Source organism: Ambystoma mexicanum, chromosome 1q (genome assembly GCF_040938575.1).
Source record: "Ambystoma mexicanum isolate Mex_15411 chromosome 1q, UKY_AmexF1_1, whole genome shotgun sequence".
Taxonomy (NCBI): Eukaryota; Metazoa; Chordata; class Amphibia; order Caudata; family Ambystomatidae; genus Ambystoma; species Ambystoma mexicanum.
Genome location: NC_090922.1, coordinates 419,699,841 through 419,723,252, shown reverse-complemented (window position 1 = coordinate 419,723,252; position 23,412 = coordinate 419,699,841). Strand labels below are relative to the sequence as shown.

General features: G+C 43.9%; 1 protein-coding gene across 3 annotated transcripts in view; it reads right to left on the bottom strand.

Annotated features, from left to right (window-relative positions):
• SLC12A4 (solute carrier family 12 member 4) overlaps window positions 1-23,412 on the bottom strand; it is a 1,569,223-nt gene that overhangs the window by 1,143,941 nt on the left and 401,870 nt on the right. The window contains exon 1 of one of the 3 annotated variants that reach the window (XM_069639655.1): window positions 16,393-16,662. The exons of the other annotated variants lie outside the window; for them this stretch is intronic. Within the exon in view, the coding sequence (XP_069495756.1) occupies window positions 16,393-16,531 (139 nt within the window). The 5' untranslated portion in view covers window positions 16,532-16,662. Of the gene's footprint in view, window positions 1-16,392; window positions 16,663-23,412 lie in introns of those variants that run through there. 3 annotated transcript variants of the gene reach the window in all.

Below are 23,412 nucleotides of genomic sequence, written 5' to 3'. Positions count from 1 at the left end.
CATCCAATCAGCGGGCGCATACAATATCTGGGCCAATCAGGGGGCAGCGTGATGTCTGCGGATTCTCAATCGAGAAGGGAGTCTGCAGACCAGACCCAGATATCACTAATTTTTTCTTACCTACTTTTTGCCCATTTTAAAAAAAAACTACTGGACGGATTTATACCACGCTTTCAGGATAATCCATCCAGCAGTTTGAGCTGTAGGCGCAAGCAAAAATGTTTTTCCATTGAGTCCATGAGGATTTCCAGAAATGTTGGGACCGCCCATAACTTTGACCCCCCTGGACGAAACCGCACCGAACTTAACAGTCATTTCGAGAGGGCCATATACTGTTTTTGCAACGTTTGGTGAGGATTCGTCCATGGGTGGCAAAGTTATCAGCCCTCCAAAAAGTGCTCCTTCTATGAGATAATCAACATAACCATAACTATAGTGCCGCTACTGCAGGTCCCGTATTATATATGTATATATTTATAGCCCTTTATCTGTAGCCCAACCCACCATACATACACCCTTGCACCAGCCACCTTACACTCTGTCCCCATCACTTCTCATCCTTCCCCTCTCACTTTACACTCCCTCCTTGCACCCTGGTCCTTGCACCCTGGCGCCTACAAATGCAAAATACAAAACAGAAGTAAACACCAAAACTATTGGTATTGCCAATGCTTGTTCTTAGAATGCCGCCACAAGTCTTGTTACGCATAATCATACAGTGTTTAGCAATCAAGTATAATCACCTAAAACCTTGTGCATTTCCCATGGTTTTTGACAACTTCACCTTTGGAATATCTGGGTGACCAATAAGTGAGAAACAAGCACCTTCATCTTTAATGCACAATAAGCATTTAAATCACCCCCTATTAAACATATCATACTGGTATGTTTGTTAACTTTGTTATTGATTGTCTCCTCGAATACATTCATAGGATCTTGTGTATGCTGGGCTCCTGGAGGAGCATAGATGGTGCATGTTATTTAAAGTAATTACTACAGCTAAAAGGAAGGGACAATTGTCAATACTGACTTAGTCGACAGTAAATCATTTGGATACACCAATATGTAGACCGCTGAAAGGGCAGTGATGTTCCCCTATTTGGATCTCTGTGTAAATGTCATATCCATCCAAATAAAAAAGTCGTATGATAACAAAAAATAAAAAACAGAAAATGCTGTGTGGTGTAAAGATTTCCATCCCCTTGCTTGAATAACCAACGCCCGTGACAGAAGTATTACAAGAAGCTATGTATGTTCACATTACCGTGGCTGCTGTTATGGCCTTGCTGTTACCTTGGTTTGCAAGGTAGAGGGCAGCCATGACTAGTTTTAAACACTAGTATCAATATTTCCACCTCTTTCATCAGGGTTATCATATTCTATGCGTCGTCCCTGTTAAAACACCTAATCTTCATGCTGCTGTAATCGGGCATTCTAGTTCCAACACTGGTTGACAACACTGCATCTTGCATATACATTACAAAAATGTATACCGCACACCTAGGACTAGGAGGTTTATGGGCGCATAATTCATAGTTGCATGCTTCTCACCACTATCTCCGACATAATCAATGTCAACAGTTGGAATTACTATCAGTGAGAGACTTAAACAGAGAATAGACAGAATTAGTGATCTATTGGGTGTTCTGCTGTCCGGGGAAACAACAGTTTCTGTATGACAAAACGCTGTGTTCTCCAACGTGCAGTCATGTCTACTCATAGTGGGCTGTAGATCCAGGTTCGACCTTGATGGTTAACTTGCTTACTCACTATGTTAGGACATTTTGTAGTATGCAATTCTAGTTTTTTGTCTTGTTTCGTCTAGATCAACAGGTGTAGATCAACAGTCGTGCCTGTAGGTTGTCCCTGCTGCTCAATGCAGGGTGATGGATTTCCCTCAAGAATCCATTCATCCAAGTCAGAAATCGTTCATTATTTGACGTTTTCTTACTATATAGGATTTGTGTTTTACTTAAAAATACAACAGCCATAGGTTTCAATGAAATATGAACCGCTTGTTTTACACGGCCTGTCTTTATTCCTTTTCTTGCTGTTTTTTTCCCCGGACAACATTTCCGCTTTTTGTTTTGTAACATTGGCGACATATTTGCATTTGAAACACTACCAACTATAGGAACAGGACTAAAATTCAGCGTGCCTGCCAGCACGGTTCGAAAAAAGTTTGTGGATCCCGGTCATTATTCCAACACAGCAACGTGCTCATTTTGCGACAGAAATACCTTGAGCTGCGTTTGGGGCTTTAAAACTCTTGGCTGTTAAGTTTAATTGAAGGTTATGTGGTTTCGTTCTTTAAGTAATTGGTTACAGTATATTCTGTGCAATTCTGAACTAGGTCTTCGATTCTCCAAATGATACGATAGGTTATTTATAACGCGCTCAATACCCAGTGGTTTCTAAGTGCGGACCTGAGGAGTGAACCTGTGGTGCTCCGTGTCATCTTGCTTCAAAGGCGAGCATGTTGCCCGTTAGCTATCATCCAGAAATAGCATTCCATTGTACCTTTTGTGTGGAGCAACCCTCTTGACACATATGAATCAAGGTATTTAGTGTTAATAATAAAGCAGACGTGTGCACCGAAGCTGAGGAGTTTTATTTTAAAGGAGTGGAAGTGTTATGATAGTGCGTATTGTTGGCCAATGCCAACAGAGAAGCACTGAGGTTGCTCAATTCATAATCTCGTTTGTCAAGCGGGTCAATGTGGAGTCAAATCTATACGGCATGGATGTGGATTTAAGAAATGGTAACTTGTGCCCTTTAGTGCTACGTAGTGCTATGTAATAAATAAATAAACATTTTTTTTAAAAAAGGCACTTTAAATAAGTGAGTCTTACCCGCAGTCTGCACTGGCAGACAGCGTCCTGGTAATGCCAGCCAGGGTTTTGAAAATTAAAATCACAAAGCTAAACTATGACTCCAATCAGTATGAGCCAATTTACCCACTTCCCTGCCCGAATGATGATAGATGTGCAGCAAAGAAAGAAGTTTTAAATCCACATGTATGTGTTGACAATGTGAGCTTGTGGCATCAAAGTCAAGGCATACTGTAGTGTTTGCACAATGTCTGAACATATACAAACACTGCTGAACTACTAAGAGGCTTCAACACCTTTATTTAGTTTCAGCAGGAACTATGGACCAAGGACTATTCGATGGGTAACCAACTCAAACAGGGATTGTACAATTACTGTGGCAGGAAATTTAAGTGATGGGCCCCTGATAGGAGGACCTTGTGTCCAGAGTCCAATTTACAGTCCCTAATCCACTTCACAAGCTCCAGAGTGTCGCACACAGGAGAGCATTCTTCAATTCACTCGCAGCTGCAGAGAAGTGGCAAGTGCCCCAACAAACTTACTTAGTAGTCTTGACTTGGTCTGATGCTCCCAACATGGACTCTTTCTTTACAATTCTGTAGCCTTGATCTACTCGTTCCGTGGTGGGCAGGCCTGTTGGGTCCACCCTCTCGCTCTAGAGTGTCGATAAAGAATCCAGAAACACGACCTGTAGCTTTCCCTCTTGCTCTATGGGTTCCTCTAGGTGGATTCCCCACTCCCCCACTCAGCTAGGTAGTTGTCAGGCTGAAGTAAACACAACCCCTCAGCCAAGAGTTTCTCCAAGGATACAAACTTCTTAAATTGGAGCTGGTACCTTTGCAACTACCACCAGTATCTGGTTTATATCCCCCCAGCAGACTACTCTTCCATCTCCTCCAGGCTTGCCTCTTGTCAGCCTTTGGCACGTAGCTCCCAATAGGAAATGTACTCTAGCTTTCCTTCTATGCATTGCCTTTTGTACAGCGTGGCTTACCCACCTCTCTCAAGAGGTGGTCTCCTTGGCATCACCACTTCAGATACTTACCCGCAACCTCCTCTATACTACTGACACTGAGGGTGTTGAGACAGCATCCCTACCAGGCTTGGGTCCAAAAGGAGTGCCAGCAAACATTTGAAGTTTCTCTGTGGGTTATTTCTGGGCTGTGTGCTCAGCTTGAGTCAAGGCTGCTGATTCCCTTCAACCTGGGATATGCAGGTGGCCTACAGGAAATATGGGCCAAGCCAATGAAAATGTAGGTGGGTCGGCATATTTCTGTTTTCCTGGAAATGTCTTTCAATGTTCAGTGAGTATGAATGTCAGCATGCTGGTCAGAAGTGTTTTTAGAGACACCCTGCACAAAAAGGTGGTTGAATTTCATATAATAAACTATTGCACCCGTGGTGATATAATCTGGGTGCACTTCAATTGTCCAGCCTTCATGGGTCATTCCCAATCCTGCCAGTGTTTTCATTTATAGAGGGCAGTACAATGATGCAAATGTCATTCCCAATCCTGCTTTTCATTTGCCATGCTAGCACATTCTGAGAGATGTAGTCTTGGCTTGGTTCACTTGATGAACTGCACTTAATTAACTATGCTGTTGCAAGAGGAGCCTTCGCTGGACCCAGTCAGTGTTGCATGGAGTCCCCTTGTCTCTCTCTCTTGGTGCAATAGCACAACCACAGGCTGCATGGTGGCACTAACAAGCGTGCATGACCTCCCAAGAGTGGGCACCTTTGGAAGATTTTAAGTTTCAATGCCCTTGGTAATGGTAAGCATGTTGGCTTGATATCAAGGAGGAGGGGTAGATTATACTGGAAAATGTTTGACATCTTCAGTCTGCAGTGCCTTTGGTAAGCGATAATTGAAAACAACATTTGTGGTTATTGCCATTTGGGTATTAAGTCAACATCATTGAGCGTTTTCCATTCGACCAATTTTGTGAGCGTTTTGTGGTGCAAGTTCTGGTTGCTGAAGAAATTCTGCCGATAGAGTACAGACCCGGTATGCTCGTGGAGAATTCATCCATCCCCGATTTATTTTAGATGCTGGGAAGTATGGGCAAAAATATAAGAGCAAAGAGAAGGTTCACCCTATCAAAACGAAGATATTTATATTGCACATTTCAACCCAAATGGTCTACAAGCTCCAACATACCACCCTGAACTCTAGCATGAAATGTAACGTGAGAATGTTCCCATGTAGGAGCTAACACTTCTTTAGAGTATACAAGAAGTCATGCCTGGGGCAGACATGTACAAATGCTGGCAGATCCTCTTTCTCAATAGTGTGACCATGATAGGTGTTCTCAATTCCCTCCAATGCCTTGATTGGTTTGTGCCTCTGGCAAGGAAACAGGCTTTCCGTTCAATTATGTGTGTGCCAACTCTTCATGTTCCTGGCCAGCAGGAAAGGAACTATTAGCAGATTTTTTTCTCCCACCAGGATGCCATCAACAGAAGTTCTAATCTGCTTAGAGGCCGCTGGTTCTCAAGATGAGAATTTTGTTAAATTTCTATGGAGGTATACGCCTGCCAATCCTTGATGGAGGAGGTGTACTCCCATCCTTCACCATCCAAAGAAGGAAGAATGTAATTGCCTATCCTCTAAGATACAGAGGAATGTGTAACTTGCCTTGAGTCATGGCATCTACCAAGCTTCATGGTAAGGAATAATGGAATCTTACAGAAGGTTTTCCTTCTTCTGCCTTCCTGGGGAACCGCTAAGATTTCAGAGGATGGCAAACAGGACTTCCCATTTCAGTAGAAAACGTATTTGAGCTTGTAGAGGAGGAGCCAAGTACCTCCACAACCTGCCCCGCCTACATTACCTGAAGCACATGAACCAAAATATGTGACGTATACTGAACAGGTGAACCAACAAAGAGAAGAGCGTGGGCTCGATAAGAATACCTATACCTAACAGAATATGGGGAGTAAAGTACCCATTGAGGAAACCATACCTACATCCAAGACAATATAATGTCCATTTGAACGAGATTCCTGAAGAAACAAAGAAACTAAATGACAAATATGAATGGCGACATCATATAAAGTTGAATCGACATCTATATAAAAGATAACCAGACCAGTGAGGCAGACGATTTATAAAGAATAAAGAAGTACTAAGGATAAGCGACATCTTGGGATCAAGATGACAAGACATATGCCACAAATCTGATGAAGATACTTTAGTTTAAACGTGTACAGATGCAATGAAATGCATGCAGCAAAGCAATCATAAAGCTAGCCAAATGCTTTTAAATAGTTAGATTGCGGCAAGCGCCAACATATACAAATATACCTCATAGATGCATATGGACAAATAAAGGATGGATGTTTCCACTACATATAAAGCAGTTCTGAACAACGAGGAAGGCCTCATTCTAATGTCGCAGTTCAGAAAAGCAATTGAATTAAACTGAATAAAAGCTCAGCTAAGGAGTTCACTGAGCCAAGAAAGCCAAAGTCTTATCAAACTGGAATTGGCGGACATTGATACAGAAGCTCCTGTTCAAGAAGGTCAAGCAAAAAATAAAAGACGTCAGAGGACTATTGAAGAATAAAATCAAATACACGAAAAGGCTCAATTCATGGTGTCCAGTCACGTGATGGAAGAAAGTTGGACGAGCAAGATGATCACACCCAGGCACCTAGGCAACAAGCCGGATAGTGCCCATACTCCTTAAAAATTCTCAGAGAACACAGTACAAACTCAAGGCCAACTTCAAAGCACTAAGTGACACTGGACTTTTGAGATGATGATGGATGATATTTTAATTGGTGGGAAGCTGGTATCAAGACGAGCTCATTCGCACCTGGTTGCTCAGTCTGCATGCTGCTAACGTAGGTAGGAAAATTACTGACGGAAGTTAGAGCCAACCAATTGTAGGGGACCACGTAGTTGGGGGTCCTATAGTATATGTAGCCAATGGGATGTCGTACATTTAGTGACGTTCATAGTGGCCATTTTGAAGGGAGGGCTTAGTAGCCCCACCTGATGCTAACAACCCAATTATCTCTTTCTGTTACTCCATACAGATATAGAACCTATGCTTAGTTCTTCACCTAGAACCAATCCTGCTTCTCGATAGGTTTTAGTAGTTTGCCACATAGGATGATGTTGGTAATGATGCAGGACAACACGTCAGCTATGACCAATTATGGGTATAAGAACCCAACTTTTTTATGAAGTAGAGTATTGAGAGATTGCCTAACTATTTGTGTCGTCTTGATTATTGATGTATGAATAAAATCTGCATCCCCATCTATCTCCAGGGTACCGCTACTCATCTTAAAGGGCTGGAAGCCTCCAGTTCAAGCTCTTCTGCCTTTAGGCTTCCACTGCTTAGACACACACGTCCTCATTCATTGACACTGCAGAGCAAAACTGTTCGACATATGGATTGGCCCATGCCATTTATTGTCAAGCATGGTGCCCCACACCACCATTGCAAGGGTACTGCGACCCATACCAGGGTGCAACAGTTGAACCCACCACTAGCCACTGGCTAGCTATTTTATTCTTGGTGAGTAAGAAATAGTGTGCTGTTTTCATGTATGAGGTGGCAAGTTACGTTTTTATGGCTGGCTAGTAGTTTTGTAGTTCTGCACCCTGCCCTACTATGCCAACAACGCTTCAAGTGTTCATGTCAAAAGGCAGCTGCAGTTTTTCTTCCAGGGTGATTGACCAGAATTGATTTCAGCTCTGCGATAAATGAAGGACAAATTCACAACACTGGCCTCTCTTCGATTGGGGATCCTGGTCCTCCAATGAACTCAGTCTCTTTGGGAGAAAAAGGCGTCTGTTGGATACAGAGATACATATTACCAATGTACCTTGACCAGTAAAAGGAAATTGGAAAAGATATTCACAGATCTGGTAACTGAAAAGCTGTAATCCCCAGATGAGAGTTAGTTAAACCAATCCCATGCCATTACAAACATTCAACATGGCACTGGCACTCAGTCTAACTTCAGAACTCAGAAAAGCTCTGCTCAGTTTAGTCTTTTTTTTTGGTTTCCGTACAAACACATTTATGTGGGTTTACCATTAAATAGCTGCAGACATCGCAAGGATGACGACTATGGACTGTGGCAGGTCCCTTAAGAGGTGCTAAATTAGGGTCATGAAAAACGGGAAGGGTACATAAAGCTGCAGCCCATGAGAAAAACTACAAGTAGGTTATTTTATCATGTATTAATCTTTCACTGTTTCAGTCTTGATAATTTAGTCGTAAAACCCAGACATTATCTTTTACGACTCACATTACTTTGCATTCCGGCAATTGTAGGTTTCCATTCAGGATGTGGAAAATAAAAGCTACAAAAGCATAAATGTTTTGTTCAACATGTTAGTATAACAATTTATAGATTGTCGGTTTATTATGATTTGTGAAAGTTGTAAGTCATCTCTAACAACAAAAGTGACATTTTAGCACTCTTTTACAAGCCTGTTATGCGCCAGCCATGACTCCACTCCTAACCACCACGCTCCAGCCACTTCCGACTGCGCTGTCCCCTCCATTGAGGTGTTGTTCCAGCATACATTTTGCCATTTCTAGCACTGATGGTGCCATGAGAAGAGCTCTAGTTTTCATTTTCATGTGTTGAGTGCTACAATCTGCATTCAATCAGCTCCATGCGTTTGTACCAGAGTCCTAGTCCTTTTGGGAGTGTGGTGTACTTCTAGGAGGAGCCACATCTGGACATAAGGCTAGTTATTGCAACTTTTCAGGTGACAAAGCAATAGGAAATCGTTTTTGAGTACAGGTGATCATTTTCTAATCACAAGACTGCCAGAATAAATATAGGTTGTGGTCCTTAAGGCACAGTCCTGTTTGGCCCATGGCTTAGTTATCCACTAGAGGAGGGAGCAGCAACACCAAAGAATCTCCTGAAATCTGTGAGTCTGCCTTAAGAGTCTCCAGCTTTACAAATGATTACTGGATCCTGTAGATTTTCGTGAAGCAATGGTCTAAGTTGCATAGTCCTCATCTTCTGAAGGTATTCTACTGGTCTACCTTCTGGATAAGCGGTAGCATGGATCAATTGTACTGTGGTTTCCGAGCCTGCGAGGCGTTTGGTCTTCTCAAAAGGTTTCATGGTCTTCTGAAGTGGTTACAGAAGATGCTCTTACACTAGTGCTTTCTCTTGTAAAATGCTGGGAATTACCATATTGCACCCTTCTTTCAACAGATGAACTTACTCCTTGAACGGGTTCTGCCATTCGATCGTTGCGTTTAATACTCCACTGAGCTTGAGCTTCGTTTGTAGGTGTTGCAGATGGGCATCCAGCATCAGGGTTTCCCCTAAGACTGGGGCAGCAACCCTACAATCCATTCTGCAACTGTGTGTGAGGCACTGCTCTACTTGTTGGCATTGATGCACGTTCCGGGCCCTGGTTGGAGGTGATAAATAAGTCATCAATTTCTACTGATGCACTCCAGTTATGCCAGAATGGTTTATGAGTGTGGCATGCAGTTATCAACCACCACCAGGAAGGGGGCTACTATTCAGCCATTAAGAAGGCCTTTCAGTGGTTAGGCAGTTGATTAATGTTTATCAACCATGTGCCTTCCAGGTTTAATATTTTCTCCTGGATCTCATGCACTTGCCTAATTTCAGTTTTCGCAGATAGTCATTTGAAACTGGTTTTTAGATTCAGTTTCTACTAGCCATAACTTCCCAGTGGACTTGGGGAAATTTGAAGTTTTAATTCTTTGGAAGCAGTTCATGGTCCCTCAGGTGGCTTTTCAGCCTGTGATTCCTCACTATCTTCCTAACAGAATGAACTGGTACTCGAGGAAAAGAGGCCTGCTCTGTATAAGATCAGGGCATTCCTTGGCTATTCAGAAACGTGTTTGCTACAGTGGGTGTCATTGGCTGCCCAGTGCTCAGAGCGATGCAGAGAAGATCATCTCATGCATGTTCTTAAGCACGGGTGACCTTTTTGTGTGCCAGGCAGATTAGCTTGCATAAGGGCAAAGTCTACATACCAGTCTTCTCACAAATCTTTACATGTTTTACAAACATCTGCAGTTTGGGGATTCTGAAATAGCTCTATTTCAGATCAGAGTCAGTTGAAGAACCTAAATTGATTGTTCAGTAAAAATAACTCACAGAAAAGCAGCATTACAGCATTTTGTCCGATTCCTGGTTTGAAGTCTTTCTGCATGGATATCCTTCAGTAATTTAGGATTGTGAAGACCAGGAACATGAAGGTAATGCACAGAGTATTTACTGGTAATCGCCTTACTCCTCAGCCTAACCTTCCTTGTCAGAGTTGTTTCACACCTGCACACCTTCCTTAAGAATTTGCAACTTTGGCCTAGAATTAGCAGTCTTGGCACGCTGGAGGTTTCAGGGTCACTAAACCCAATTATAACATAGCTTTAGCGAGAGGGCCTAGCCCTAAAAAGGGTTGAAAATTATTAAAGCAACAGGGGTTCCTTTGTTAAAGGAGGGATCTGCCTAATTTTGTAAGAACTTCAGAGGGAGGAGAAAGAGTAAGACTAGGAGTAATGAGGCTTACCTTCAGGTAATCTATGCATGACCTCTCCTTGGGGGCGATTCTGATTACAATTGTGCGAGTATCTGACTTTCAATAACAAGAACTGCCAGTTATGTTCATACAAGAGGATATCAGGGCAATACTGTTAGGGGTCGAGTTATGTTTGAAGACTCTGGCCTGCATCTCCTATAGAATGGAATGATGTAGGCTGTTAGGAGTTAGGCAAAAGCACAGAACTAGAAATAGTTGTATAGAAAATAGAACTATAACCTAATCTAAGTTGGACTGAATGGACGCCATCTTTTTCTTATTTTGTCCACAAGATCCATTCACAATGCTGAGGTTGTATTTCTCTGCGGCGGGAAGGCCTCTAACTGGACAGGTCTTGTTCCCAGTGCTGCTACACCAAGGGAGTCGACACAAGCACTGGGGGCTGATCAGTGCAGAGCATGGAGATGGCAGAACCAGCTCCCATCTCCCCACAGTCAAGGACACACGTGGTAATCGGCGCTCCAGGCCCCTGCTAGCTCACTCTATCAGGGCTACCTCTCCTTCCTCTGTTGTGCAATGCCTCATGAGCTCTCCAGTACGTTTCCTCCCACTTTATACTGAAGATGTCCCACTTTATACTGAAGGTGAGGATCGTTTGCAATAGAGGAGAAAGTGACATCCTAGGCAAAGGGAGGAACAGTGCCAATGAGCAGTACCTCCACCCGATGCACTAGGACAGCCCAGTTACACTGAGGAGCCCTGCAATGGCAATGGCTTAAGCATCTTCACCTTGATACCATATGCAGACTGAACTACTATTGGTTGTCCTATCTCCACCTCTCTAGAGTAGGAGGGTCTGGTTAGCTTGCCAGACATTCAAATTGGGCACTTCATGGAATTAAAGGTTCCCAGCCATCCTACAGGCTGAAGAGGACAAATTAACTTCAGAAAGAATGCTGGCAAGGTGAGGTGTGGGCGACATTAGGGGAGAGCCTAGTATAATTCAACTAATGACATTATAAGGTAGGGGGACAATACTTTAAAATGTAATCACTAGGAGATAGAGGCCCTCATTAGGACCCTGGCGTTAAGGGGTTAACGGCGCCGTAAAAGGTGTCGGCACCGTTAAACCCTTAACGCCTTACTACGAGGTCCCTTTGCGAGGTAAGTACAGTACCGCAACGTGTGGTAACGTACTTACTGCCTTCCCCATTCCCACTTTGCCCTATGGGGCAAAAATGGGAATGGGGAAGGGCCATAGTGGCATGGGGAATCACCGCTCCGCCAACCTTGGAATGGGGTGGTAATTCCCCATTCCGCCATGGCAGACTCCGGCATCGACCGTGGTGCTAATAGCAGCATGGTTTTCCGCCAGAGTCCTAATGAGGGCCAGACTAAGTGATGTAATAATTTCACATTTATATAGCGCTACGAACCCTCAGGTATCTGAGCACTGCTTATTATTACCCACCTTGTGTGGCGCTCATTTATCGACCTCGGAAAGATGAAAGGCCGAGTTTGGCCCTGCTGGGTATCGAACCTGCATTAGCAAGCTCTGCACGGATGTCAAAGCGAGCGCTCTACTGCCGGTGCCACTTGACCAGCACAGACTTGACCGGCATAATCTACAAATATATATAATATCTTTAGTTATCATAATATAATGATGAAAAATAAATTCAAACAAGCATCATCGCATATAATTTGACCGTCACACAATTTCACCCGACCATAACCAAATCACACCAAGTACCAAAATGACCTAACAATTGAACAAAACACACAAGTTAAATACTATGATACAACAAAATAACTATGTTCCCAAATGATAGATATGCAATATCACATGTTCAAAAAAGTACCCTACATCTTGCTGTCCTCCTAAACATTTGGATATTCTTCAGGGACTATATTGCATATATGGTATTGCATATATGGTAGTAAAGAGAGCTGCAACTAGACACTTGAAACTCTGTTCAGATCCGAAAATCTGACAGTTGCCAATGTTGAAGTGATTAAGTTCTCTGTACACTAGACACTGTAAACTATTTGTTTCAAAAGAATGACGAATGCCAATATTGCAGGGACTGAATTCTCATTACATCACGAGGGGCATTGGCTTCTCGATCTCCACCTCTTGAAAGATTGGAGGACATGTGGGGCCAGAAATAGACCTACTAATTGTACATGGCACAATGAATGTTGGCCTAAGAGCTTCCTTCTTTGTTGAATCCTGCAAGGTTCAACTAAACTTTCTTCTTTTTGTTCTCAAAAAGGTATAAAGTATTGTTTATTTTAACTTGAAATTCAAGTGACAATTTTCAGGTGACTGTACACTGATGGGAGGGATAAAAAAAGAAAGAAAAAAAAAAAAAAAAAAGAATGAACGTGTAGACTTAATTATACACGCAAGCTTGAGCCTTGGTGGTGGCAGAGCACCCCTAGGACGTCTGAAACCTGACACCGGTGGGATTTTAGTATTTGCCATTAATAAACCTAGCATGTTCCAATATTATCAGAACCATCAGTGTCTCTTCAGGATCTAGGGGTACTTGAAATAGGAATGAGCAAGCGAGGATGATAAACTGACCAGAACAAGGGCTGGATTTCTAAGATTTCAGGACCACTAACAAGATGGCAAGCCATAGGGCCAGTGCGAGGTCTCCAACACCTCTTGACAGATAGAAGGCATAATAGAGAACATCCTGCCAATCGCAAGCCCATCCGACAAGCAAATACATGGTAAACGATGGTACTACCTTCCTATAAGTTGGCAACTGCTGACATATGGCACAAAGAAGGTCAGATACAGGCAAATGCTTATTCAAAGCTGTTGACTTGGCCAGTGATTGTTATTGTTGGGGTGGTCCGGAAAGTTCCAATGAGAAAGAGGGGTTCACGTTGCACACACCACATTTGTGACACAGGGCGGGGCGAAGTTGGTGCGATGTTGCAATTTTATATGTATCTAGCGTAGTTGATGAGAATGGGATATTGTTACTTTTGTGTTTAAGTTGATAGATTTCCGATTTGCACGTGCGCAGCACGATAAAAATGTCCAAATCGCCAATGAAATATAACCACAATATGGGTTATAACAAGGAGCTTCCTAATGTGCATGCGAGGAAGGGGATTGGTCATGAAGAACCCACTGTGAAGAAGACATTATAGTTATTAAACATGCATGCACCGATACACATACACAGGCAATTTAAAAATCTATATGCAGTGTGCTCTTGTCATAAATTGGTTAAACTCTACAGTTAGGAATTGTGAGGTGAATTCAGAGTGACTGGGAAAAACTGTTTTTGCAGGGTTTTGGATGCCGAAGGGAAGGGAATGAGTAAACCGTAACATTAAGCAGATGGTCAGCCAACAGGATGGGACAGGGTTTTTATGGCTTGGCAGTATCACGGAAAGGACAATGTAATCTGTTAAGTGCATGGGAGCTTGTTATTTATTGTTCAGGGGGATTCAGCCATTTGTTTTTGATCGGCAACAAACCTGTGGTGAAGTGATGCTTGAGGCCAGAGTTGATCAATACTGGGTTTCGATTGTTTTCTCAGGATGTGACTGAAGGACATGCGTGTTGAATTGGTTGTCATTTAGAATAGACTGTTCAGCAGCAAGTCGGAGTGGGTGAGATGGTTACCCCCAGTTCAAAGAGAATCTGTTTATTCTTCCCTTCCTCATTGTTTGAAGTACTCGTCCAAACTACGTGTAATTACGTCCGGGGTTAGGAGGTCTCAGGCCAGCTGGGACTTGTAATGAATTATGTTTGTATGTGAATGTGTAACTGTGCGCTGATGTCATGACCTATCACGGACAAATCCTAAAAGGGGGCGTGTTGTACACATGAGCTGAAGATGTTAGTTAAGATAATGAGAACTGGGGATTTGGAGAAAAATGGTTTCTCTTTTGTATATGTTTTGATCAATCACGTGTGGGGGTGGTTTGTAATAAAATATATGGGAATGGTTAACTGTTGCAAACATGTATATAATGCGTCAACTAGTGTGGTTCAGAGACACTCAGGTTAGTTTGACTCTATAGAATCATCTAGCCACTCCCGGTCAATTGTGCAATAAACTTGCTTTACATACAAATGTGCAGTTGCTTCTTAAGTGGTGGGCCTGCTTTGGGTTAAGGTGATTAGAGGCCCAACCCCACATTATATTCAGCAGTCACTTTTCATTTTAAAATAAGTGGGCACGCTTCAGCAAAGTATATATTAGTTTTTAGTAATATACAAGTGCTGGACACAAGTCTGCCTCCAGGGTTCGCAATTACATCCTTAGGTGTGGCAATGTAGTCTGTTGGTCACCTCAAGCCTCTCTTGCTGCACAAAATCCTTAAGAAAGGCTCTTAAAGGGTTGGCCTTCAAAATGTGCATGTAGTCTATCGCTTCCCTTTTTAGCTACTTCAAAGCGTACCACAATTCAGCAGAAAATGCACTTTACTGAAGATTTAAATGGGGCCCCCATAGGCAATAACGGTACACAACTAGAGGCGATCAGTGGCACCTTTATACAGTCCTGGCGTCCAAGCTGAAAGTATGATGGGACTTGTAGTTCTTTTTTATTTACCATTCAGTCAGGGTCCATAAGTATCGAGCAAAGCCCCTTTATCTAAAAAGTCAAGATTGGTCAAAAGTGGCATTACGTCGTTGGCAAGTGTGCACAACATTCAATTAGATATTTGGCCCGTAGAAGTTCTCTCTTCTAGGGATTTGTCATATGCTGTACTTAAGTAAAACGAAATGACACCCAGCTAAATGTTTCTATAACATTTGCAGCAGCAGCCTCCTCCAGAGGAATCTTCCTGCAAACCGTCAATTGAGGAGAGTTTCCATCCTACAAGTATTTCAAAATGTTGGTTTGTTTTAATTCGGGCGTTGGTTGCAACAAAAATGCACAAACCAAAGCGTCTATAGTCAAGTCGTCTAAAATCGTATCCCTGCCACATCAGGACACACTATAGCAGTTTTTGTAAAGTGGGGACTCCGTCCTCCAAGAACCAAACACTCAGCAGCTGATTGGCTAACTGCGTGACATTGCAAGCCTGCGATGGCGCTCCTAATCAGCAGGTTTGGGCAGCCACATGTACGGAAAGTGTTGGATTCCCAGAAATCAAAATGCCTGCAAGCGCAGACGTCCCCTTGCACGAACTTAGCCAATCACTAAACTATAAACGGCTGCGTGTGTGTGTCCTAAACAGAGCGATCAGGCAGGACAGGGCGAGCCTCTGCAGAGCACAGTCACGATAAACACTCTCTTTCAACACATATGGGGTGGGCCACTGGGAGGCGTGCAACCTTTGCACCACGCTGGCAACAGAAGCTGCAGCAACAGCATGAGTTGGCTTGTACGAAAATACCGGTCTAAAACAAAAACTGGGGCAAAGACTAGAAGGTTTGACGAACAGATAAACACAGCCATCCCCGTTTACGTCCCCGTGCCGCAAATGGAGCCGTTTTGGCACACTCGCCAAACAGCGCATCTGGGGTGACACCCCCATTCAGGAATCCACGTCACAGTCCCGTGTTCACGTCTGCCTTTCAAATTGTGTGTAGGAGGTGGCGCCTCGCATTGATACACCAAACAAATGCAAATATGATATTAATTAGCGTTCAGGACAGCACAGGGAGCTTTGTGTGGCCAGATGAGCTACCCACAAACAAACAACTCGATGCAATTAATATGCAGCCATGGTGTCTCTCTGCTTACCGGCAACGAGGGATTCGCCCGGCGCAAAAGAAGCAGAGCCAGCCACTGAGCCAGTTTTAAAAGTAAAGAAAGGTCCTGAAAAATTCCCTCGTGTTCAGGCATTTGTCTAAACAAGAATCTGGCGAAAAGGAGGTGGGTTTCTCCAAGTCCAAACCAGAGGTGTAGAAAAGAATAAAGAATTGGATGGTCTGTGAACGGCCATTCATAAGGCGAGTTATAAAAGTGATTGGCCTGATGAGCGTTGTCGGTAGATGAAGCGCACACTTTTCTGTTTTCGGAAAGCAAAGTTTTAGGATCGTTAGAGGAAACTCTGGCGCATCCCTGTACTTACCATCGGAGCTGACGGTGTCATACGGGTCCCTGGAGCTGCTCTGTCCTCTGTCCCGGTAATCCACCCAGCTGAGCCCCTCTAGGCTGTCATACTCCGCCTGCTGCTTGTCCTCCACGGGTACAACAGTAAAGTGGGGCATTTCGCTCACCAGCTCTGCTGGCGGCTTCGCCTTGAAGCCTCCCCGCTTGCTACGAAGCGCAGCAGAGACAATCCTCACTTAGCACAGCATTCCAGCATCGTTGGGTCACTTCCTCCCAGGAAATTATCATATTCCCCCAGCTCCACCCATTCCTCCCTGCCCACAGAACGGGAAAACCTGGGACTCGGCTCCCAAATCACCACCAAGCTGGGCACGGCAGGGATATGAACGAACAGAGGCAAGCCTGAATGCCCCAAACATCGCGCTTGGATCAAGTTGGAAACTGCGTTTAAAACGCAGCAGGAACTTTTCCAGACTCGCTGGCCAGTATTGCTCTCTCATGCAAGCACTTGAGCGTGAGGGTGGGAACGGCAGTGCCATTTAAATAGTGATCGCAGGACTTTGCATGTTTTTCTTTCAATTCCCTGAAACACTTGTGTATAGGCGTGTTATAAATGCCATATCATATCAATTGAACTTGGTAATTGCGCTATTTGCAGGAACACCCACCAGGCAGACCTTTGTAGAGATCAGCACACTCTCCCCCTGTGGGAGAGGCTGTTGATCTCTGCATCTATTACCTAAAGGTATGCCTGGGAGCGGATGGGGGGGGGGCGTAGCACAACATGCATTCAGCCTTAATGGTGCTGCTGTCCCTTGCCAGGCATCCCATTAGCTAAGAGATGCAACATGCCTGGTAAGGGACAGCAGCACCTTAAAGGCTGAAAAGGTGGGGCCGCTAGAAGCCAAAGCATCTTTCCTAAAGCCTGAAGCTCCCGCAAACAAGCGGGAGCTTCAGGCTTTAGAAAAAAAGGCCTCGGGCTTCCAGCGGCCTCACCTTTTCTTCTATAATGGTGGCATCGGCCCACAGGCATCTCTTGATGAAAGGGATGCCTCGCAGGTGCCAGAGCCACCATTATAGAGAAAAGGCAATTTTTTCTGAAGCCTGAAGCTCTCGCACATGATCAAGAGCGTCAGGCTTTTGAAAAAAAGCCCTGTCCTCTAGCGGTCGGGCTGCCAGACGACATTAGGGGGCACCAGCAGGGCCCGCCTCAGAAGCATATTTCAGAGCCTGCCGGGGATCCACTCCCGCACACTTAAAGCCCTGAGTGTAACCTAGTTGAGAAAGAATGCAGCCATTACAGGCGCTTCCTTAAGGTAACACGGCTGCAGAGTTACAAAGGGAGCAGCAAAGGGGGGAGCCACTAGGGGCGTACACTACTAGTGTTATGAATGGGGCAGCCATTAGGGGTGTAAACCTTTATTGTGGTGTGACGGATACACAAGCAACCAAGTTCATCAATGAATAACAAGTAGAAGGAATACATTATGGGGGTGTACTCCCCCTCCAGTTACTCTTTGTATGCCAAATGGCAGCGGTACATTAAGAGAAGAAATGACACTTCCCCAGGACAAAGAGGAAGAACTGCACTTCTTGCAGCCCAATCCACGGGTCAACCACACAGTCATGTTAAGTCACTGGGACAAATAAAATGGTTGGGAAGTTGAAGCCTAATAACAATGGAAAAAAGGGGGAGCCAGAGCAATGAGGGCAACAAAGAGCCCGTAAAATGTAATCGCTGGTCACCTGTGGTGAAAAGGTTATAAATGTTTCCCCAAATTTTACACTGTTGTAAAAGATTGAAATAAACCTGTGGTCTTTAAGTCTCCAAAAAATACCAGTGGCCTCTATTAATTTTGGCAAGGATGAAGTATGTCTGAAATCAGAATTGGTTGTAGCAGCACTGAAGTGTCAGAGTGCCAATTTTAGGGCTTTGGTGCCAAAGGTAAGGCGGCCAAAAATTTTACGGGGGCCGAGACCCAAGTGTGTGATGAACAATGTCCCCCAAAATGCCTTGCATTAACATGCCCAGACAGTGGTGTATGTCAAGAAATATTTCAACTCATAATAACAACGTGGTACTAGTAAAACAAAACATTGAGTGTTCTTCATTATCAGAGGGGAAGAAGGGCCAGAGCCGTGGCCGAGGCCGACCCCCTCACATTCAAAGAAGGGAATCAGGATTGTCCCTCAACATGCATGGCTCGGAAGCAAATGAAAACAAACTAAGCAGGGCTTCGCTCAGAGAGGCAACAAACAGGCTAGGCTGAAAGCTATGCTGTGCCGCTTGAGATAAACCACGCAACAGCTGTGCCCCGATTCAGCCACCTGCAACAGTAACCAAGACTTCCAAAGCAATTTATTTTTGAAACCCGTCCATCCCTACCTTATCCCCTTGTCACCTACAAAACAGTATCGCGTTGTTTCATCGACAGTAATTACTTCGTGGTAATTTACAACAAAGTATTTACTTCGAAAGATATAGGCATATGTGGGGTAAGGAATAAAAAGGTTGTGGGGATCTGTTTGGGGTAGGGGCCGTAATGAAGGGGAAAGAAGGTGTGGGGGATGACCCCTCAAATAAAAATAAAACATTTGAAGAAAAATATTGATGTAATTACTTTGTAGTAAATTACCACAAAGTAATTGCTGTCAGTGAAATTACATCAAACTCTACGAAAACACTGACGAAATTTGGGGGAGGGGACGGATCTCAGGCTCCCAAGATCACAGAGTTGGAATGCCGACTACCAGGACTACCCAAAGTGGGACTTTACATTCTGTAAGGTGTCCGGAGGGGAAGGGGAGACCACTCTCCCTGTCTGCAGATGGGAGTATCCATGCACAATGATGCCTGAGACACACTGAGGGATGCAGCATGGAGAACGAGAAAAGCCTGGGTCAAATAAATTCCTTGCTGAGTGCCACGAAAAATAGGTTTTCGTCTTGTGGTCCCTATTATTTAAAGGTGGCCTATCCTTCTGTGATAGGTCCTCACCTGAGGGCCAATCAAGGGGACGGCTGCACCTAGAAGGTCATTTCCTGTGCCACTTCTTTGGTACCACCTCCCTACCTTTCGCAGGCTTTGGCCCTGCCTTTGTTTTCAGCTCGTCTCTTCCTCTGTAGGAAGCGGCATCATCTATACCCCTTGGGCCTCGGCCCATGTTAAAGCCTGCAGCCAACGCACTTACCTGAAACCTACTATATTCCACAGGACTAGCATGGATGGCAGAAGATTCACTGTCCAAGTGATATGGATTTGCGGAACAAAGCACAGCTTTCTCTGAACATTCTAAGGTTTAGTTAAGCTTTAGAAAAACATATACATACATAGATAAACATTTTACTTATCTAAAAGTACTGGCTGCTGACTGTTCTGTTTGGGAGGAGCTAGCCCCTTGGCTAGCGCCTTCCTGCACCCCCCAAGCGCTTTACAATTATGCAAGACAACTCAAAGCACTATAGCACTGAGAAAGCCTTTTTCATGCAAATATAATCACATACAGACATGGGTGGCCACTAAACGAAAATAGTTAGTATTTAAATATAAGGTGCAAATAACTACTTAGCTGAATACATTTGTAAAAATGTTAAATTGTAGTTTGTTTTTCTCAGAGCACGGTAAAGAGCAGAATGCAGCCTGTGCTAAAAATAGACTACAGGCATTGCCTGGTGTTCGCTAGCTCTGGCAGAGCACACGAAGTGGCTGAGCAGCTGTTTCCTGTCCATCAAAAATCCATGCAGACTAAAGGCTCAATGCACGACATACAGAGTACTTTGAAAAACAAGGTTTTAAGAGGAATTACTGGACCAGATAAATATGAGTATATTGAATGAAGTGTGGAGAGTATGGCGGGAAGGTGTGTTTATATATAAATGTTTATAATATAATAAAATGATGATAAACAAGAGCTACAATGTATTCTTACATAGCTAGCAATATGCTAAGTAGTTCTGGTCTAAATGGAAACCCGGCCATGCAAGAAGGAAGACTGCAGCATCCCTTGTAAGAGAAGAAGGACAGGTTTGGATGAGCCATGCCAGTATCCAGTTACCAAGTTGAACAGTATATAAGGCCCCTCCTTGGCACCAGACTGCAGGAGTCAGCCACGGAAGACAGACAGAATGCTGGTCGGGGAGCAGAGTTCTTTGCCCCCCCCATCCTCATTTTCTGTAAAGATTAAATTTGTTACCCTTGCAAGATAAAGACGCTTGGCCTTAATTCCCTAGAGGGGTGAACTTTAATCTAGTGTGTGCGTGATTAGGGGTACTTCGTAACAGAGGGAAACTCAAGTGAAACACGCCCATGCGAGTATACTCTTGCAAGTGATAACAACATGGGAGCATGTATGTATGATATGGTGATGTGAATGATACTGTGGTGATGTGAATGACGTACAAGGTCAATGGAATTGATGGAATAGGACTTGTTGGTGATGTATTATGGAATAGGACTTTTGGTGATGTACTATGGAACATGACTTTTGGTGATGTATTATGGAATAGGACTTTGTAGTGATAAGGAATAGATTGGATAGGATAGATTGGATAGGATTTCAGGTGATGTGTTAAGGAGTAGATTGGATAAGAGGTGGGTTATGTATTAAAATTGTCACAAATTTCAGTTTTTCTACTTTTTATAATTGAAAAGGGAACCTCAGCATTTAAAAGACTGAAATGAAAGGGAACCTCAGCGTATCAAAGACTGAGATGAAAGGGAGCCCCAGTTTATAAGGACTGGGATGTAAGGGATCCTCAGCCATAACAGGTTGAGAAGGTAGTACCACACATTATTTGTTTATGATGATTGAAGCAATAGGTGATATTACAAAGGATATAAGGAAAAACAGTAGTGGCTCGGTATAAGGAATAGGCCTGGATTTTAGTCAATTATTTTTGTATATTTTCTCTTGCTGTCTTTTGTGGTAAAAAAGGAAGGAAGGTGGATGAGTCGCAATGTGTGTGTGTGTGTTTGTGTGAAATCAAAGTGGAAAATGTGTGAAATCAAAGTGGAAAAAGTGTGAAATCAAAGTGGAGTAAGGGGGTGGGGGAAAAGTGGGTTGATCTGTATTTTTGTGTAAAAAGCTGAAGCATGCAATAGGGTCTAAGTGAAGTATTAGGGGCGCGTGCAACATTATGGAGGAAGAAACTCCAATGAAACACATGCATAGGGTTCTGTCACTGTATAAGTGACAGAATAAATAAACAATGGATAGTAGAAACAAAGGAAGGGGGGGTGTCCTGCTCCTAGCCAGAGCAGGGCTCCCATAACAGAAACATGCTAGAAAGAATGTCCATCTTTTTAGCAGCAAAATATAAAGGGAACAAGTCCCAAAAAAGAAAAGAGATTTTAGATCTCTGGGAACATTTCAAGTATATGGAAGATCAGGAAGGTGAAAAAGAGATCAAATGTAAGGAGATATACCCCCAAACCTGCAGTAGGGTATAAAAATCCAGTCAATAAGTCTCCAGTGGTAGAGAGAGTGTCAACAGGATTACCAGGATTAGCAACTAGGGTGAGACTCAAGAGTTTTTGCACCTCCATATAACCCATCCACAAACGCTGAAATGCCCATAGCATTGGTGTACCCAAAGGGTCCGCAAGTGGACATAGACAACGAGTTAAGAGCATTGCGGGAAAGGTTAGTCAGGTTACAAGAACCCGAAGAAGTATCACCAGAAATAATGGTAGCAGTGCAGAAACTAGGGGATAGGAAGTCAAGACATTTTTGTTTAGGTTTAACCCTGGGGCAATAAGAAATGTTTGTGTTTAAAAAGATGATGGGCAGAGGGTATGGACGGTCCTGGGACAAGATGTAGAACAAGCAGGGGAAAAGGGAGGGGAAGATCAAGGTGGAAGAAATAATGACGAGGCAGTGCAAGAAGGAGATCAAGGGGAAGAGGTGGTGAGAAACCCCTCCCTGCCACAAGGGGCAGTGAGGAAGGACAGACCAAGAAATAGACCAGATTTAATGGTGGTAGTACAAGATCAGAAGAAAAAAAGGTGTAGAAAACCAAATAGATATGTAGGTGCCTCTTATACATAAAGGAGTAGGGATAACACAGTATGTGCCATGGCCTCAAATGGACAAAAATAATTTGATTAAAGCTCTCCCCCAGCTTTCAGCCAGAGCTAGTAAATGTCATGATCTCTGCTTCCAAAAGGTCAGGGTTTTCCCAACTCCCTTGGAAGCAGATCCATAACCCAGGTTCCGAGTGCCAACCAGTCCCAATTGGGACCTTTTGGACCCAGTCCTGGCGCCAGTGGCACCAGGCTCATAAATATGCCCAGTCCCAACGCTGGAAGCGCCGGGCTCATAATGCTTGGGTGGACTTACCTGCAGCAGACCATGCTGCTTACTTGTCTGCCAGTTGAGCCTCTGATCCTCTTCTGTTTGGAACTACTTTTCCTGTTGGGTGGGGCAGGAGCCACTCCCTAGATTCAGAACACTGGAACTCTTCTGGAAAGCAGGAACTCTTTTCTTACCTAGGCGTGGCTGTGGAAGGAGACACCTAAGCACTACAGGAGGCTATTTAAACCACACCCGATGGATGAATCTTGCTTTGCGTTATTCTGCATCCTCTGCAGCAGAACGCTCATCGTGTCTTCTGCATCTGATCCTGGGCCTAAGGAAAAAGGCTTACCATCCTGAATCCAGTCTTCAGCAACACCTATAAAGACAAGAAAGAACAGGTTAGAATTACGGTCTTCAGTGACAGCTCTTCACTTACCTGGTCCATCGGCTGTCACCAACGCCTCGCGCTGCATTCCGGCATCTGAAAGACAAAGGCTTACCTACTCTTCGTGCGCTCCGGAGGTCTTCACACTGCATTCCGGCATCTGAAAGACAAAAGCTTACCAACTCTTCGCACGCTCCGGAGGCCTTCGGCGCTGCATCCCGCATCTGAAAGACAAAACAAGGTGCGTTTAAAGACATTGGGGAACTTTAATACTCACGTGCCATTACTCCTTTCCACATCTAACCCAGTGGGTATTCCGGCACCCTGCAGCCGCTCCGAACTTGTACCTGCAAAATAA